Source organism: Pholcus phalangioides, unplaced genomic scaffold (assembly GCF_987345545.1).
Source record: "Pholcus phalangioides strain wild (caught in Gottingen) unplaced genomic scaffold, Ppha-v1.0 ptg000041l_1, whole genome shotgun sequence".
NCBI classification, from domain to species: domain Eukaryota; kingdom Metazoa; phylum Arthropoda; class Arachnida; order Araneae; family Pholcidae; genus Pholcus; species Pholcus phalangioides.
The window spans coordinates 6,926,428-6,946,065 of NW_028301627.1; the positions used below are offsets into that span (position 1 = coordinate 6,926,428).

Below are 19,638 nucleotides of genomic sequence, written 5' to 3' on the forward strand. Positions count from 1 at the left end.
ATATGTGTATATATCAGCTCTTCCAGGCAGTTCAGAAAAAGAAACTCTTGAAATAAAGAGATGGCGTAACCATCGTTACACATGGTATATCTTGATACGATGTGTCACGTGTTACCACGAGAGTGAAGCAGAGCTTTCGCGTTGACTTGACTCGCACACACACACACACATATATTTAGACACTTTTGCTGCCTCATTTAGGCACGTCATTGAACTGCATCGACACTATCCTTGTTGGAATTGACACTACCACCACCACATCCTCCTCCAGGAATATCACGAAACAACCACTCTGTACCACTCTCGTTGTATTATCCAGGAATTGGACATTGATAAAAAAGTTCCTTGTACTTCATGTATTTGCGGCACTGTTCGTGAAGGGCATTGTCACTAAGCCTAACGACTGACTATTACTGTAATAGACATAGGTGTGACGGGATTTTTTTTTTTTTTTTGGGAAGGGACTTTATACATAGTCTGCGGCACACTGGAAGAGGGCGTTGCCATCAAAGCGGACTATGGATTTGGATAATTTTCGGACAGGATGGATATACAACACGTAGAACGATACGACATTATTTTCTTTTTTTGTTCGGAGGATTCGTTTTTGGCTAAACGCTAATCACCATCGTTTATCATCAAGAGAGTCTTGTGTACTTCATCAGGCTGCCATGTCGTAATGATGAACTTCGGCTGTTTCGTGGATTGTCAAGCCCGCTGGTATCGGCCGCTTCCTGTCCATAGTAGCCTGATGAAAAAACAATGATTATTAGTGACTGCAGTATAAAGACAGAAATTTATAACATGCAAAGAGTGAAAGTACCCGATTATGATCGTGAGCAACGCTCATTAGAGCATGGAATGTCTGAAACTGACCTCGCAGTTAACTCAATGTTGATGAGTCACCGTGGCACCCAATCCAGGAACAAAACTATTTAAGGATCTCCGGCTCGTTCTCGAAGTTAGTTTCTATTTTCAGATGTTAATAGAGTTGGATGAGACTGTTTTCAAAAGTTTTACCTGACTGAAAAATAACTGTGTGTGTGTGCGTGTGCTGAAGTGTTTATCTTCTACAAAAAACTGGGATGGTCTCTATTTTACCGGACTGAACAAAAAACCCTACGAAAGTGTTGGTCTTTGATCGAAAACGGGGGCGACCTCTGTTTACAGATGTTCTACCTGATTGAGGGGAAAGTTTGCGGGAGTGTTGGTCTCCCAGCCAAGCCTCTGCGTATAGATGCTATACCTGATTGAGAAGAAACTCTGCGAAAGTGTTGGTCTCCGATGGGTAACTGGGTCAGGGATTATTTTTTGGTGGTTCTGTATGAATGAGCAACAATCGTGTGGAAGTGTTGGTCTCCGGTGAGAAATTCAACCAGACGACAAGTTCTACCTAGGTCAGCTCTTAACTTTTGGTTTTTCTACCTGACCAAGAACTTAGTGGAAGTTTTGAGTTATGATTGAAACCTGAGCCAGAGTTATCTACACAGTTATCTGCACAGTTATCTTATCAGTTATCTACACTGTTTTTAGATGCTCTATCTAACTAAGCAGTAATTCTGCCGCGAAGAGTTCATCTTACACGGACAGTCGTGCCAGTCTCTATCGCCTGCAGTGGTAAAGATGCTCGTCTTCCACTATGAAGGTTACCATCAAGGTCCATGGGTTCGAATTCGGGCATAGAACATTACAAGCAAGTTCTTTACCTACCGAGTCTAGGACGACCACCGATGGAGGGAGCCTTCATTTCCCACCCAACTCCACTGGTTGGAAATTGCCGTATGGCAGGGGAGGGAAGTGACAAAGTCCATTTCGGAGCAGCAAAATTCAGGATTCGGAGCAGTTTTGGAGCAGCAAATTGAGGATTCGGAGCAGTTTTGGAGCAGCAAAATATAGGACTCGGAGCAGATATTTATAAATTGGAGCAGCGAAATTAACAACAATATTTTTGTTAACCCTAACCCCTTTTCAAAATAAAACAACTGCACTGTCTTTTGTTATCAAACATATTTTCTTGTTTTTTGTTTTTGGTGTTTCAGGCTTTTGACACTTTGTTTGAAAGAGCGGCCGTCATAAAAATTTTCGCACCAGTCTATTTAAGATGATTTTTGCTTACTGAGGGCACTAATTGCTGTCTGGAACAGCAGCCCTTCAAATGGGCTAAAAATTTTCTATATCAAGTTTTCATTTTTTTTTTAATACTCAGAAAGAAATTGTTGCAAAATGGGAGAGAATTTCGGAAGAATCAACGAGATGGTTGGCGATTCAGCACTCATTATTTGGCGAGATTGGCGATTTTACTCGTTATTTGGCGAGATTGGCGATCTTACTCGTTATTTGGCGATTTAACGCTCGTTATTATTCGGCAAAGTTTCTAAATTAGCAATCGTAATTCAGCGGACATGCTCTTTTTACTCCCGGAATGAAACTTTTTTTTCACGAAACATCGGGATTTGACGCAATGACGATCGACTACAGTAATTTCTGCTGCTTCCAGTGGCGACTTTTTTTTTTGAAAACGGAAACTGACTCGCATTTGCGCTTTAAAGCTGAAAGACCATTGACCATCTTCAGTTGCACGATCACGGATATTATTGTGGTTCCGCGATGGAAAGCCCGATGATGGGCCGATAGTTTAAATACGGCGATAGTTGAAGTACAGTGGAATAAAACCTCAGCCGAGTAAATGGCTGATATCCCTAGCGGGACAGAGCCAGGTCCCTGCCTGGTAAGAAGAAGAAGTGGAATAAAACACGCTCTTTTCGGAAAGAATCGTTTCGCGGCAAGCAGGAACAAAAAATTTTTGACGTCCTTTCCGAAATTCCGGGCATACTGAAGCAAAATCGGCTATAAAAATACGAAAATACCCGGAGCAGAATGGCGCAAGATGCTAATTTTGGCGCAGTGCGGCGCAATTGGCGCAGAGTTCTCACCCCCTGCCATGCGGCGATATATGACCGGAGTTGGTGTACGGTGTAATAGTCTCTATCGCCTGACTGAGAAACAACTCTGCGTTGGTCTCCAACGGAATAATGTAGAAGACACATTCTTCCCAAGTCATTTTCTATTTTTAGATATTAATATAACTAGGTAACATATATACACTCATTGCCATAAAAATTTGCGCACCTAGAAGAAGTCGTCAAAATTAAACGAAATTTTACACATGTAAGTACTACGTTGATATAAGTAAGTGATTAGAAAATCCAAGAAAAAGGATCATTTATTGCAGAAAAAAGTACAGATGAACAGAAGTTTTAGTACTCTGTTGGACCCCCTCTAGCGCGAATGCACGATGCGATACGAGCGGGCATTGAGGCATACAAGTTCCGTATGATGTCCTGAGACATCTCGTTCCACAGTTGCTGTAAATACGCCTCTAGTTCGACCAACCTCGTAGGGTGTCCAACTTTCCGTCCCAAATGATCCCAGATATGCTCGATTGGTGACAAATCTGGGGATAGAGCAGGCCAGGGAAGGGTGGTAATGTGGCGGAGGCAGTCTTGTGACATCCTTGCTGTGTGTGGCCTAGCATTGTCTTGTTGAAAAATGGCTCCTGGGAGCCCTGCCATGAGTGCCAACACATGTGGCTGAAGGATGTTATGGACGTACCGCTGGGCTGTCATTGTGCCATGGATCAATATTAGGGGTGACCGTGTATCGTAAGCAATGGCACCAGCTGTGGGAGCGGTGTGTCGCTGTAAAGCGAAGGCAGGATTGAAGCGTTCACCACGGGGCCTCCACACACGAACAAGATCGTCATCACTGCTCAAGTTGAATCTCAATTCGTCGCTGAAGACGACCTGGTTCCATTCCCTTGCAGTCCAATCCCGTCGTGCTCGACACCACTCCAAACAGAGGCGTTGGTGGGTGGGTGTCATTGGCAGCACACGTAATGGGTGCCGCGATACCAGATGTCCTTCAGCCAGGCGCCTTGCGATGGTTTGGGAAGACACAGGGGCCCGTAGTGAAGCTGCTGCCTGTGTCTGGATAGCGGCCAATGAGGCAGTTGGCTCTACGCGTGCGTTTCGGATGATGTGACGGTCTTCTCGATGACTGGTCTGTCGAGGGCGTCCTGAACCTGTTCGCCATGTAAATGACGTCTCTTCTGTCCACTGGTCCTAACACCTCCTCACAGTAAAATCATAACGGCCTAGTTGACGAGCTACTCGCCGAGCTGACCACCCAGTTTCCATCATCCCGATGATTCTTCCCCTATCGAACTCTGACAACTGCTCATATGGTCTTCGACGGCGGCGTAACGGCAAGTCTACCTCAGCATTTCCTTTGTAAACGATTATATACACTCCAGCAAGCTCTGCTTACCTGTTTTTATACTCCAAGGAGAACGAAGTTCAACGCCCTCTAGTGGCAATGCGCAATCACGCTGCATTTCTAATCATTTGCATACCTGCCCGACATGTACCTTTAGGCCTACTTTCGTTTCGATCCCAAAATTATTTCTTGGTGCGCAAATTTTTATGGCAATGAGTGTATATAATTTTTGAATTTTCTATCTCACTGAGCAATAACTAAACGAAAGTGTTCATCTTCGACAAAAAAAAGTAAGCCATTCCTTATACCTAGACGATTCACCTGATTGAGAAAAATTTCTGTGGAAACGTTGGTCTTCGACGGATAAACATTTCATACACCACTTCAAGAACCAGTTGAAGTGACGTGGTATTTGTTACTGAACTTGTCACCCAGGAGAATTATTAATTAAGAAAAGTGATTGATCCTCGAGTGTACGATCTGTGATTAGTTTCGGCCGTAATTCATTGGCATTACATACTTTTGGAACTTTTTAAAGATATCAGGTATGTGTTTAACAAGTTCAGATCCATCCATCAGATATTTCTCGATGTGAAGGAGTGTTGTCGTCCATTAAAAACGAACTGGCAGCCAAATCTGTCTTGAAAATGTTTCGAATGAGTCTCTAAGATCTCTTTTAAGAGAGCCTCCATCAAACACATGGAATAGTTTGCAGTCATTTTACTGACGAGTGGCTTAAGCAAATTTGGGCAAAAAATATAGAATACGAAATACTGACACCTCCATTGGCCGAAATCGCTTCAGGACACCCTTGTCGAAGTTGGGTGAAAGGTTGACGTTAATGAAAGAAGCAATGGTTGGAATAGAATGACTTCTGAGAGGAAAAATGGACACACGTACCTGATGAAAGACCCCGTTTCTACTGAGCATCAGGGCCGACGAGTGCGGGTCTTCTTTGGCCCGCCGCCTTGTGTCTACGGTGTTGCTGAATCGTAGGGGCATCGTGGCGTAGGGAAGAGGGTAACCTTCGGGTGGCGGCTGGGGAGGCAACGGGATGCCGGGACCCCTTAGGAGTGGCCGGCCTCCCTTCTCTATATCCATGTACCTTTTACTGCCTGGGTGGGGCAAGGTAGAGCTGCCTCCGTATGAATAATGGCGGTCCGGGCCACCTAATCGAAACCAAAAAGATAAAAAAAATTATTCATCAATCTCAATACAGTATTCTAAAAGCTTCAAGTGTTATTTCAAGAGGGATTTGGTACCTGCAGCTCCTGCCTTGTTCCGTTTTTCTTCTTTTCTGACGTAGAAACAAGCACCAATGAGCACCAAGAAGATTATGCCTAAGGAAGATCCGAGTGGGACTATTACGGTCATCTTCAGGTATATGGGTAATTCCTCTCCCTTTTCCACGACAGGATTCGATGACATGTCCGACAGAGCTGGAAGGGCATGAACACCCATTTAGACCACGATACATTCCAAACACCACAAAGGATTTAACCATATTAAAATATAGACAGTCTTACCACCACCCTCAGTCCTGACAGTCAGCACGTCACTTGGTTCACTGTCGCCGGCTTCAGAGGACGCTTTCAGATACATCTGGTACCTCGTACCCTCTCGGAGTCCGGACAGCGTATAGGACTGTTCGGCGGACTTGGGTATAGATAGCTCCGTCCAAGGACCGTATTCGTCCTTGTAGAAGAGTGAGTAATCTATGAAGAGAAAATTGCGAGTTTTTTTGAGTATAGGCTCTATCATGCGGAGAGTTTTTGTCATGACGATTGTTTTCTGCAAGATACACATTTTCTCAATGTTCAGCCATTATAATCTCCCTATACTTGACCCAGCCTGAGTTGACCGAGCGCGCCTATGTTGGCGCGCCAGCAGTGGTTCTCAACCTTGGCAAGCTTGCGGCCCGGTTTCATTGATTTTTGTGAGTGGAAGATTCAGTCAAACACATGACCAACGGAAAATGAAGGAGGAAAATTAAACTGGTATGAATTAAACTGGTATGAATGATGTCGAAGCCCGGCGGTTGAGAAACACTGGCCTACAGAGTCCCTTGGTAGCAAATTACTGGAACTCCATCCTGGAGCTGGGGTTCTTAACGTATGGATCGCGACCTAAACTTGATGTCGCTGAGGCTCCGAGATTGGCCATTATCTGAATTTACTAACCACCAGGGACTCACCAAACGTGATTCGCAGGGCTTTCGAGAAGGGTAGCGCAAATCCTCTTACAACCAGGGATTCTTGAGCTATAGATCACGACCCAACCTTCATTTGTTGGGGCTTTCAAGTTGGGTCGTAAAAATCCACTAAGCCAGGGACTCGAGCTATGGGTCACAGCCCAGACTTGATTAGCAGGGGCTTTTACCTTTGTTTTTGTTGTACCCTTTCGTCAGGAAAGTATTTGCAAGGACGAACCGGGTATCGAACTCGCGACACCTCTAAACATCCTTTGGTACAATAAGCGAGTATCTTATCGACCTGGGATACCGCGCCCTGCTCTGAAATCATGGGTCCCTTTTTTTCTCAATGCATTTTATATTAGCTGAGTCTTTCATTCTACATCAAATGGTTCAAAACTTTCATTAAGATAAGCGGAGGTATATCTGGGAAAAGATACCGAGGTGAATATGAGTTGATTGGACAGCAATTCCGATTATGATTACAGTTAAAATTCAGCTTTCGACGTGGCTGTTTTATGTTGGCGTGGGCATCCTTATCAAAGAAAATGTTCGTTAGCTGAATCCGTATTCGTACGCCAAGGCAGAAAAATCTTTTATTAGCCGAAAATTTCGTAAGCTCAGGTATAAACTGTACTAACTAAATCCACGTTGAAAAACTCGGTTCTGAAATACTTACGAATGGAAGGAGCCGTGGCAGGCTGCGTCGACTGCGTTCCTTCCAGTGGTGTAGGTGGCGGCAATGGCGCTGAGGTAGGCGAACTGACGTGCTTCCATTTGAGACCGATCGCGGATCGCGACTGAAAATCAACCCAAAGGAATGGAGCTGGAGGTGGATCTGGGGAAAAGAAACCAAACTTCCGTCATGTCATGCAACAAGGTTTCCTACCTCGGATATCTCGAGGAATCGAATATAACAATGTATCGAGACTTTACCTGTGTCCGAAGTCTTTACCATCACGTCCTGAGACGCTGGTCCACTTCCAGCTCCGTTGAAGGCCTGCACGATCACTGCGTATTCGGTCGATCGCTGGAGATTGCTGAGTTTGTATTCCTCTTCGTTGAGTTTGCTGAACTCCACTGTCCGGAAGGAGTACGATTCCGAACCGGAAGATACACGGTATCCGACGTAGTATCCCTTCAGCTGACCATTCCACTGGTCTCGGGGAGGTGCCTGGTACGAAAAATGAGAAGCTATGAGTCTACGTTCAGAAAACACTACTTTTTATGAAGAGGAATGAAAGCTTTCACGGCCGGTGATACAGTAAGAAGATAATTCCGGTCTAAAGGGCCTTGGTCCAGTGGAATTTGAACTTCCAGACCCTAGTCCAAGAAGGGGAGTCTTCATTGGCTTTAGGAGCGGAGTCGCCGTGATCTCCTTCACTATCTAGGGACAGTCATACAAATATCACGGCATGATCGTCTTGGCGCTCTCCAGAGACAAACACATAAATAATGCCATTAAAGCCTTGGTCTCAGTTGATTTTGGATAGTCGATTAGATCCACAGTTTCTTTACAACGTCCCCTGAGGTGACTACTAAACCACGCATGCACCTCGAGGATATTCCGGTATGGAACTTTTAACGAATGAGTGCCTGTTGGAATGTGCGTGTGTGTGTGCTGTGAACCGTCGTGATTGTTTCTGTACAGTACTTGTTTTGTGCTGCCATCTATTTTACAAACAATGAGTGATTAAATATCTATACCGTTGTGGGCCTTTTGCTCCCTATGGCGACCTCTGAGTTGACTGTCACCGGGTCTCCTTGATTATTCAAGAACAATCGTACAAATACCACAGCAACTTCAGCTTCGGTCGTTTCTGGACAGACGTTCTCATCCCATTTTCCGAAGTAACGGAAAGGGAATCTCCGTGAATGATCTCTTTGGATGTGCAGAAGCAGACGTACAAATAACAAAGTAACCACAAGCTCTGTCATCTCCGGGTAGACAAAGAGACCCTCACATCCTCAACTGGTGACGGAAACGAAGTCGAGATCTCCTTGGCACTCCAGACACGCTCACACGAAATAGCACCATCAAAGGCTCAGTCTTGGTTGTTTCTGAACAGCGGATGAGATCCACAGTATTTTCACTACGTCCTCTGAAGTGACTGAAGTGAAGTCACCGTGATCCAGGTACAGCAATACAAATAGCATCGCAGCTCTAGCCTCGATTTCAGTCGTCTCTGGACAGTCAAGGAGATTTCAGACTTCATTCCTCTCACGACTTGATGTGCTATTCACAGGGGGAAAACGTTTGGAAGCTCAAATTATACTGGGTCACCGTGATCCAAGAGACTTTCTACTGGGTCACCGTGACCCATGAGACTTCTTTCTCGGTGGACGTAGATGAAAGAGTGTATTTTAAAGCAAACTCTACTCACTTTCCACTTGACTAGCAGCATCCCGGCACCGCGAGATTCAACAGTAACGTCCGTGGGAGGCGCCGATGGTTCTGTAGGAATAGAGAACCACAATTAATTGACTGGCGATTATAGAATTTGTTCCATTAATTTTTATGAAAACGATTGTTCTCGTACCAGCTTCTTTCGTAAGAAATTGCTGAGATTCCGACGGGTTCCCACGACCGACTTCATTCTCGGCCAGGACGCGGATCACGTAAGACGTCCCCGGCTGAAGATCCTTGAGCATCGTGAATGTCTGCGTGGCCGGAACTTGGACCTCCTCTAGACGGTGCGGTGCCCCGGCTGCACGTGAGGGAAAAGCCGAAAGAAAATTACATACATATTACGTAAACTTCACTAAAGTGTAATTGTAGGATATTTTGAAGGGATTTTAACTATTTTCTTGATATAACTTACCGGCGTCTCTCCAGTACTGCACCACGTACGACGTTATGGGGCTATTACCACCGTATGGACTGGTCCACCTAACACTGGCACTTTCACTCCAAGTCTGTTCCACTCGTATTTCGGTTGGCGCTCCGGGGACCTCTGGAATAGGATCGATACGTAACGGTCAAAAACGAAAGGTACATGAAAAGAGCCATACAGGAGATACAGTAAGATAAAAGTGAAGTCAATCATAAATATGGCATAAATCACCCCAATTGTGGACATAGCTATCAGGAATCTGGACTGTGTTGAGAATTTTCAGTCAAACGCGGCTATCGTGGACATTGGTATAAGGAATCTTGGGAATCTTCTCCTTTGAACGAGGCAATCGTGGTCATAGCCCTTTAAGCCAGGGGTTCTCACACCTTTTCCACTCGCGGTGCCCCTTACCCTAATCAAAGCTTATCCGTGGCTCCCCACAGCAGTTTAAGAAAGGATTTCTTCGAAAAACCTTTTTTGGGGCAGTCGCTTCGCAGTACCTGACAAAAGTTTGTGGGGCACAGATTGAGAACTCCTGCTTTAAGAGATTTTTAAAATTTTCCTGATCAGCATTTCTAACTGCCACATTGGAAATAAAAGGGTGTCAAGAACCCGAGATATTTCCGGGTGACCGAAATAAAGCAGATCACGTTTGGAGAGATATATCAGGATTATACCGTTGTAAGGGTTAATAATCTGGGCTGTCTTGGGAATCTTCACATCAAACATGGCTATCGTGGGCCTAGCTGTTAAGAATTTGGGCTGTCTTGGGAGTCTTCACAAACGAACATGGCTATCGTGATCATAGCTGCTAAGAATCTGGACTGTCTTGGGAATCTTCACAATCAAACGTAGCTATCGTGGGCATAGCTGTTAAGAATTTGGGCTGTCTTGGGAGTCTTCACAATTGAACGTGGCTATCGTGGCCATAGCGGCTAAGAATCTGGGCTGTCTTGGGAATCTTCACAATCGAACGTGGCTATCGTGATCATACCTGCTAAGAATCTGGACTGTCTTGGAAATCTTCACAAACAAACGTGGTTATCGTGGTCATAGCTGCTAAGAATCTGGGCTGTCTTGGGAATCTGCGCAATCAAACGTGGCTATCGAGATCATAGCTGCTAAGAATCTGGGCTGTCTTGGGAATCTTCGCAATCGAACGTGGCTGTGGTGAGCATAGCTATAAGGAATCGTGGCTGGCTTGAGAATTTTCTTTATTTAAACACAGCAGTTGGGGACATAGCTATTAAGAATCCTGACTGTCTTGGGAATCTTCTTTTTCAAACGCAGCTATCGTGGCTCTATAAAGAATCCTAGCTATCCTGACTATTTCGTGCCTATCTGTAAGTCTATAAGTACTACATCTTCACCGGAATATGTTTTTGTCACCATATCATGGTTATAGTCGCACCGTAAAGCAATCAAGATTCAAGATCACTTTGGACCACGATTCTTTGTTCCAGAAACTTCTCACAAAGCACATTGATTCCTCAGCAATTGTGACCAAAGTCGATATTTACAAATACTGTTTAGTCTTCGTCCTCTATGCCCAGATACTTGGAAAAGTTAAAGCATCGCATCTATTTTTACCCACTTTGACTGCTCATATAACCAATTATCAACTGTATAGTGACGTCAGGGCCTAGATCACTTGACCTAATAGACGGATTTCCCCCAATGTTAAATTTTCCTCAAACCTCAAAGACTGCCATGTCCCCATCTTATATGGGATTGAAAAAAAAAAAGCGTAAAAAAAGATGTCGCCAATTAAAAATGACTGAATCCCATTTCTCGGGAAAATGATAGCCATGTTAACAAGAGCTGGAAACGTTGGGCTCACGCCAAAGAGAAACACTGTATAGAACGATTAACAATAATAACCCTCTATCAATAATGATCGAGGCGTCAATTTAGATAATCGCTTCTAGGGCGTCAACCGGGCCACACTTACTTTTTAAGTTGATTATAGGTATTACATTTATATTGATTGATCAATCAACTTCTCTTTATTTGTGGAGGTTTGGGAGGCATTTGTATCCCACACAGACATCTTTGTACTTTCGAAATCGACTCTAGATGGACCCTAAGCAGCACATTCATTCGTAGGTGAAAGGTTACAGAGTGAATTTCGATGCATATGACGCTCAAAAGAGGGCCTAAGATGATTTGTAAGACTTGTAAGTACTCCAGGACAGTGTTTCTCAACCTATGGTCCGCGAACCAGAGGTGGTTCGGACGAGGGCATAGGTGGTCGCAGGCAGACTTATTAAAATTATTCACCCGTTATAATTGATATTAGTAATATCTATATGGGTTCAAATAAAATTATAGCCTACCTTCAACACTTAGGTTCAAAGTACATCATCGAGGAGAACGATGCAGGAAATTGCGATCTTAGGCCGGTATTACGCTATAAAAGTTTGATAAAATCCCTTTTATAAAACTAAAAAAATCCAACCAATAAAGCTCATAGGTTACATTCGAGCAAATGCAACCGATGCCCTTATTGGTTGCATTTTTCAAGTTTTATCAATGAACTTTTATGAAACTTTTATAGTGTAATCCCAGCCTGAAACACGAGATGTCATTAAACTTTGCCAAAAATTGAAATTTATTGCTTTTTAAATGCAATTTGCTAATTACTGCTAAAATTGCTGAAAGGTGTAGAAATACCGGCTACAAATCGAGTTAACGAAAATTCACAGTAGGCCCTACTTCACGATAAAAAAAATATTCTAGCGAACTGATGACCATATTTCATTGAGAAAAATACGGATAAATATTGGATCTTTTAAATAATAATAACCCGTAAAATACGGGACATCGCCAATTGCCATAAAAAAATATTGCCAAAAGTAGGCACAATAACCAATCATAATTAAAATTGTTGAAAAAAAAGTTGAACCCGACAAATATGTGAGATGAATTTCTACAACTTTTGCCATAATTATCATAACAACATATTATGAAAAAGCTGTGTATTATGACTTCGGTTGTTATTACAAATTCAAATAAGTATCGTTAAAAAAAACGGGACAAATACATTAAAAAAATGGAAACATAGGATATACTGAGAAACACTGCTCCAGGAGAATAGTTATTCGTGTGAACTCACCTAACACAACTAATTTGACGGCTCTTTCGTCCTTGCCGAACGCGTTCTTGGCGATGCACACGTAGATTCCGTTGTCTTCTCTGTCCGAGACCTGGACGTGCATTTCGGATACCGTGCTTCTTTCGGTCAAACTTGTGAAAACTTCGAATCTACGGATGAAACCAAAGTGCAGCTCTGATTAATTAATTAAAAGAGAGATATAGATGGTAGTACCTGCTGAAATTGGTGTTAATAATGATCTTCATTTGGCTAGGACAGGGTCCGACTTTGACTTGATGGGGCCCTGGGCAAAAGAGGTATTGCCCTCCACCTCGACTGCGGTCGAAGACGTATTTTTCAATAAGTGTTTTTTCGCACTCTCATACGAGCAAAATCATTTATAACGCCATCAAAATCTAATTTCTGACTTATCTCAGCTTCGATACCCAATAAAGCTGAAGATGATAAGCTAAGTGAAACTTTCTCTCAGGATAAAGGGAAGCTCTTCATCTGAGAATCCGCAAAGGAATGGATAACGGAGAAGGGTGGGGGGAATCAGAAATCACTAGTCATATATGAAATTGACATTCATTAATTTAATAGATTGCAATATTTTAAATCAATGTCTCAAATGCAGTATTTTGCTACACGATTTTAGTCAAACTTGTGAAATAGTTGTGCCGGGGTGCTCAAAAACCCCGCCGCACCAACGCAGGGTTCAGCAAAAAGCTATCTCAAGTACGCTTGACCATATGTCCCAAAGCTGTGTTTTAAGAAGCGCTTTAATTTCAAAGATTTTCGAGGGGTGTACGAATCCTGTGGAAGGTTCTGTAAACACCGGCATGAGGTGCATCAGATTCAGTCAAGGCTGGATACGAGACCACGCCAAATGTCAAAAGGAATGACAAAGCTGACAAAGCACAACTGAAACAGCAACGTAAACTGAGCTATTGCCACCTGAGACGCGAAACGTCTACTCTGTTGCACTAAAAGAACAGTATTCAGCCCAGAATCAAGGCTAAAAGATTGTTAAGACTTTCTACATACCGGTAGGTGGTAGACCTAAGACCGAACGCCATGTGTTACATATCAGAACATGGTCACTGACCCCCCCCCCACTAATTTTGCAAGATTCGGAATATGCATGAAATAGTTCTGCGCATGCTTGCCAAAAAAATATGATCCTTTTCATTACTCATCAGGATTTGAAAACAACTTGCAAAACCGGAGGATTCAAACAAACCTCCTGAATAAGGGTGGCACAATCCACAGAAATGAACTTGGACGCAAAACTAGCAGAAAATGTCCATCTTAATGAGGCACTGCTAATGAGTAATTATACTATTTATATTTTGGTGGGCATTACAACGTACTTGGTCGCGTCTCTTTCCGTGACTGGAATCCTGTCCTTGGTCCAGGTGATGGTTATCGGGTTGTCACCGTACGCTTCGCAGTGAAGTATCGCCGTCTCACCCCATCGGACAGTCTCTTTGCCGAACTTCGTCGAGAACTTCGCTGGAACTTCAGGAGGAAAAAATGAACTTATTAATCTTTACATTAGAAAAAAAAAACAATAACCACACATTTAGGACATATGAATGTGGAACAGTTTCGTGAAGACCCAAGTCCGGTTCGACACGATTCAGGAAGTAGTTTTTAACACACGGATATAGAACAGGAAGCCGTTTTTTTGAATCGGGAAGAAGTCCAGTTTCGCGACACACAAATGTGCAGCGTAAAGTTATTTAGTGAACTTGGATCGATTCCTATTTTAAACTTGAACCGATTCCTATTTTGAACTTGGACCAGTTCCCACGACACATGAATAATACAAAGCGTCAAGTCATTTTGGTTCGGGACTAAGTCTAGTTTTAAGACACATGAATATGCATGTATGGAGCGTTAACCCATTTTGAGTTACGACCAAGTCCTGTTTCACGACGCGTGAAATGTATAGCGCAGAGGTCTTCAACCTTTTTTCTACTACTCACGAGCACTGCTTGTACCCACCATCAAAATACGAGCACCCCGACAGAAAGTTCAGCATACGAATGCATGAAATTAGGGGGGGATTTCAGTCCTCGAATGCAATTTGGTGTTTCAGGTGTTTTAATTGTGAAGTTGATTCAGTGCTCGCGAGCACGAAATCGGACACGAGCATTGCTCAGCAACGGGTAGAAGATGCCTGATGTATAGCATTAAGTCATTTTGAATAATAACCAAGCCGAGAGTATCATGACACATAATACTGGCCAATCAAAAAAATTTATTCTGAATCACCAAGTCCGGTTTTACGGTACATAAATGTGTAGAATTAAGCCTTTCTTTTCTTTCAAACCGAGCACAACTCTGGTCTATCGCCATCTATGGGCAGTTTACTACCCAGTGAGTTGTGCTGGAAGTGTAAGTGTGTGTAACACAGTCTCTGAGTGCGTAAGTGCGTATCTAGTGTTGTGGTGGAGGTCAAGGGTAATGACTGAATTGCATTTGTACTGTTTGTAGTCCTGTTGCTCTCTGTGGCGAGACTTTTTAAATGGGGAGATCGGCTCGCATTCGCGCCAAGAAATACAACTAAGCCTACAGTTTCACGACATATGAACGTGCAGCATCATCTCCATTCAGAATAAGTCCAGTTTCCACGACACATGATACAACTTCACCGCACACGAACTCCGGTCATATCGCCATACAGCAATTCACTGTCTACCGATCGAGTTGGGTCGGAAATCTTTCTCTCTCGAGAAAGTCACGATTAGAGCCCGGATTATATGCAAATGCATATGTGCATATGCATTTGCATGTTTTGTCCTTTTTCAGCATTAATGCATATAAATGCAAAATTCAATCAAATATTTTTTTCATAATAAGTGCATATTATTGAAGGTCCATTTAAGCGTAATCACTTTTTTATAATTTTTCAAATAAATGCAGCCGAATCCCGTTATAACGAACTCCAAGAGACCGGAGAAATCACTTCGTTAAAACGAAATTTCGTTGTAAAGGAATTACAAATTTTTGCATTGTTCCTATGTAAACTTATCTGGCGGTCTAGAAAAGTGTTCGTTAAAACGAGATTTTCGCTATATCGGTATTCGTTAAAACGGGATTCGACTGTATTGCTAATAATACAGTAAAACCTCTCATTTGCGGTAACCGACGGGACAAAAAAAAAAATTCGTTCGTAAAAGAGGGGTGACCATTTATCAGGGGTTCGAAATGCATACTTCTATTATACAAGGGGAAACATTATTTGACCGTGAAAAGAAGGGCGACCGAATCTAAGGGGGGGTGTCCATTAAGAGGGTTTTACTGTATTTTTATAACATCGGTTTTTCTGCCGCAGGCGGAATTTAAGACTATTTCTTAGAGGTATGTCAAGCGTTTAACTCTTTTTAGAAATAGTGACGAAAATCTTTTGTTATTGGTATTTTGCACGTGCAGTGTATACATATGTGGGAATATTTTTATATTTTTTGTAAATGCATATGCACTAAAATATAAAAACAATATTCATTTTAAAAGCATATCTGCTTTAATTGCATTGGCGATTTTTTAAATGTTTATTTTTTCATTTTTGGTAAATTTTAATTTTTTCAAAATTTTTTTAGTGTATGTTTTGGGTTTTTTGATGCATATTTTAACATATTTTAAATGACATATTTTGGAATTTTTAAGTGCATATTTGCATATTTTTAGAGCATATTTCGCCACTTGTTTAGTGCATATAATCCGGGCTCTAGTCATGATATACTTCCGTACGCGTCTTGTGCATGGAGGCACCTGGCCTTGGAGAGGAAAGGCGTGCCATCTATCACCTATGGTTCGGTAGGAAAAGAACTCATCTCTGTCCGTGTCATCTCATCGACCCGTGGACCTGACGGTAGACTTCATGGTGGAAGACGATCATCTTACCACTGCACTCCTCGCGCCATGATACATGATACTGAGCAATCAAAAGCCGGAATTAGAAGCACGTCCGGTTTCCCGACACATTATTGTGCAGCATCAAGCTATTTGAGAATCGGCACCAATTTCAGTTTTACGCCACATGAATATGTAGTATGACTCATTTTGAATTGGGACCAACTCCAGTTCTACGACACATGAACAGCTAGCATTAATACATTCTGAATCAGGACAAACTCCAGTTTCACGACACACGGATATGTAGCATTACTCATTTTGAATCAGCACCAATTTCAGTTCTACGACACATGAACAGCTAGCATTAATACATTCTGAATCAGGACAAACTCCAGTTTCACGACACACGGATATGTAGCATTACTCATTTTGAATTGGGACCAATTCCAGTTCTACGACACATGAATAGCTAGCATTGATACATTCTGAATCAGGACAAACTCCAGTTTCACGACACACGGATATGTAGCATTACTCATTTTGAATCAGCACCAATTTCAGTTCTACGACACATGAACAGCTAGCATTAATACATTCTGAATCAGGACAAACTCCAGTTTCACGACACACGGATATGTAGCATTACTCATTTTGAATTGGGACCAATTCCAGTTCTACGACACATGAATAGCTAACATTAATACATTCTGAATCAGGACAAACTCCAGTTTCACGACACACGGATATGTAGCATTGCTCATTTTGAATTGGGACCAATTCCAGTTCTACGACACATGAATAGCTAACATTAATACCTTCTGAATCATGACAAACTCCAGTTTCACGACACACGAATATGTAGCATTACTCATTTTGAATTGGGACCAATTCCAGTTCTACGACACATGAATAGCTAACATTAATATGTACTGAATCAGAACAAACTCCAGTTTCACGACACACGACCATTGCTCCGTCACCGACCGACCACGCACGGTACCATTCAGCATATATATGCGCTCCATAGGTTAAACTATTCTTTGATCATTTTTGTCGCACCACGGTCATTTTCTGCACACGAGGGCTAATTAGACCGGGACCTACAATTTATTGCCGATTCCGAACGGCAGGCTTGTTTTTTTTTTATACTCGTCGAGAGGTTGGTGCGCTAACCCCTCGATGGGGGACTCCCTGCGGTAGCAATTTTTGCTGCGGTCATGTCGCCATTTTTGTTGTACCCCTGTGTCAGGAAAGTTTGCTGACAAGGACGAACCGGGTATCGAACTCGTAAACTATTCTATCTGCCACTATAGTTTAGTTGGTAGAGCGCTCGTCAACCGGCATTCGAGGGATCCGGGTTCGAGCAGCAGCACCTAGAGATAGAAGGCCTCTGCACTGTTTGCAATAAACGTCGTTGAGACTACCTAAAACGTTTGCCACATTTTGAAACACGGCACCCTATTTCGTTTCCTCTTATTTTGGCGTAGAATCTTCCTGATTGGCTCACAAATACCGCATGGTGATTGGATGTGGGAAGTACAGAAATCGCCAATAATAACCCGATCATTTCTTTTCCTCACAACGATGATACTGGCAGGGAAATTTTTTTTCCCCATTCTTTCTTCTTTTTCTTCTGAATTCTCTTCCTTTGCCACTCTTCATAGGCCTTCTTGGCCAGTTCGTAAGCCGACAGTCGTCCCCAAAAGGATGGGAATCGGCTCTAAATTCTATTCTGATCTGGTCTGGATACTGGCAGGGAAATTTTTTTTCCTGAATATTCTGAGGGGGAAAATAGACTAATTACTGACGTCACAAGCAGACTACGGAGGCCTATCTCTAGGAGGTGTTGGTTCGAATCCCGATGGAATTTTTCCAAACATCAGTTTCCTCCACAAAATCAGCCAGTTTTTCCCTGTACATCTTGTATTAACAAGTGGAGAAATTGCATCTTTCTCTAAATACACGAAAATACGTAGCATCAAGTCATTTCGTATTTAGGACAGAGTCCAACTTTCTAATTAGAACAGAGTCCTGGCTTTTTGTGCAAAAAACCGCATTGGACCACATAATTACATAAATAGGACAAATGACAGATCGTTCCGTGTACACTTCCTCAGCAGGAGCCGGTGCGGTGCGGTGAGGGGGAGGAGAAATCCGGTTTCTCCGGCAAACTCCTGATGAGGTGTTTAAAGTCACCATCAACACGGTCCATATATATCCACGGTACATTTTTTTTTTGTTTCCCTAACAGAATTCCAACATTGATCGGATAGATATACCGGTTACGCTCCCCCGCCCCCTCCCCACATCTCGGTATCGGGAGAAGGGTGGGAAAATGCGGTGCTATAGATGGAGGCGAAACGTTCATTGATTTTCCAAGGCTCCGGGACATCATACGTGTCCGGGATTTGCCCCACTTCCTCCAAAGGAGAAGAGGCATCAACTCGCTCTCCATTTTCCCAAAGCCCTCCGACGGGAAAAAAAAAACAACTCACTCTCTCATTTTCTCTTCTCCAGGAGCTCTTCCAGGACCAAAAGCAGGGGGGGGGGAGGGGGGTAAAAAATGGAGCGAGCGCCTGCCATTGCTTGGAGCAAAGAGAGAGAAGGATCCATTCGTGGATGCGCAGCTAAAAGTGAATTAAGGTGGAATGCCGACGGAGGAAGGACCTGGCAAGGAGTGAAAAATGACTCGGCAAACAGGTTAAGGACCTTTTCCTTCCATTTCACTTTCGAAAATTGGTATAAGGAATTTTTTTTTTTCCGGGAAAATGACTTTTTTTCCAGATGAATATAGAGATGGTTCGGGAGATATATGTACAGAAATTTTTACTTATAGATGGGATCATTATGGGGCACAACAACAGATGGCGCTGCGGAACTGTCGCCTTCGAATATCACTTTGATGTGTGGACATCGCTATGCCTCGTCACCTAATATCGTGCGATACCTACATCATATATGGTCAATCTTAGCCCCTCGGTGTCATCTGATGCGGCCCGTGATTCTAAAAAACCTAAAAAAATCAACTAAGCAGGTCACTTAAATGACTTATGTGGCCTTCGGCACATTTTCAGATCTTTTTAGTGTCCCATGGCACAGTTCCAGCGCACTTAAGGGGCCCGTGGCACTCTCTCGTGCGATTTAGGGGATCCGCGGTGTATTTACAGATAACTTGACTGACCAGCCGCACGCTTAGAGATCACGTGATCATCGGTGGCATAATTCCAGAGGTAGTTCCATGTCGGTCGCCCCGAAATTTCAAAAAGCTTGAGCACCCTTGACCTAGAATGTCCATGCCTCGGCGTGTAATCTAGACGTCTTTGGTTGAATTCCCATAGGTAGCCTGCCTGTACCGAATAATGCAGTTATGGTAGCTCAGC

At 43.0% G+C, this 19,638-nt stretch overlaps 1 protein-coding gene across 2 annotated transcripts in view; it reads right to left on the reverse strand.

Annotated features, from left to right (window-relative positions):
- Nucleotides 1-455: 455 nt before the first annotated feature.
- The window catches only part of LOC149065192 (cell adhesion molecule Dscam1-like), a 90,844-nt gene continuing 71,661 nt past the window's right edge, over nucleotides 456-19,638 (reverse strand). Inside the window, exons 5-15 of one of the 2 annotated variants that reach the window (XM_089254495.1) lie at nucleotides 13,768-13,915; nucleotides 12,416-12,564; nucleotides 9,289-9,420; nucleotides 9,007-9,174; nucleotides 8,851-8,921; nucleotides 7,403-7,640; nucleotides 7,146-7,304; nucleotides 5,802-5,990; nucleotides 5,538-5,714; nucleotides 5,176-5,444; nucleotides 456-748 (exon numbers count right to left, since the gene is read on the reverse strand). In XM_089254495.1, the coding sequence (XP_089110621.1) occupies nucleotides 662-748; nucleotides 5,176-5,444; nucleotides 5,538-5,714; nucleotides 5,802-5,990; nucleotides 7,146-7,304; nucleotides 7,403-7,640; nucleotides 8,851-8,921; nucleotides 9,007-9,174; nucleotides 9,289-9,420; nucleotides 12,416-12,564; nucleotides 13,768-13,915 (1,787 nt within the window). In that variant the 3' untranslated portion in view covers nucleotides 456-661. The remainder of the gene's footprint in view (nucleotides 749-5,175; nucleotides 5,445-5,537; nucleotides 5,715-5,801; nucleotides 5,991-7,145; nucleotides 7,305-7,402; nucleotides 7,641-8,850; nucleotides 8,922-9,006; nucleotides 9,175-9,288; nucleotides 9,421-12,415; nucleotides 12,565-13,767; nucleotides 13,916-19,638) is intronic. The other variant, XM_089254494.1, reaches the window with a different exon arrangement.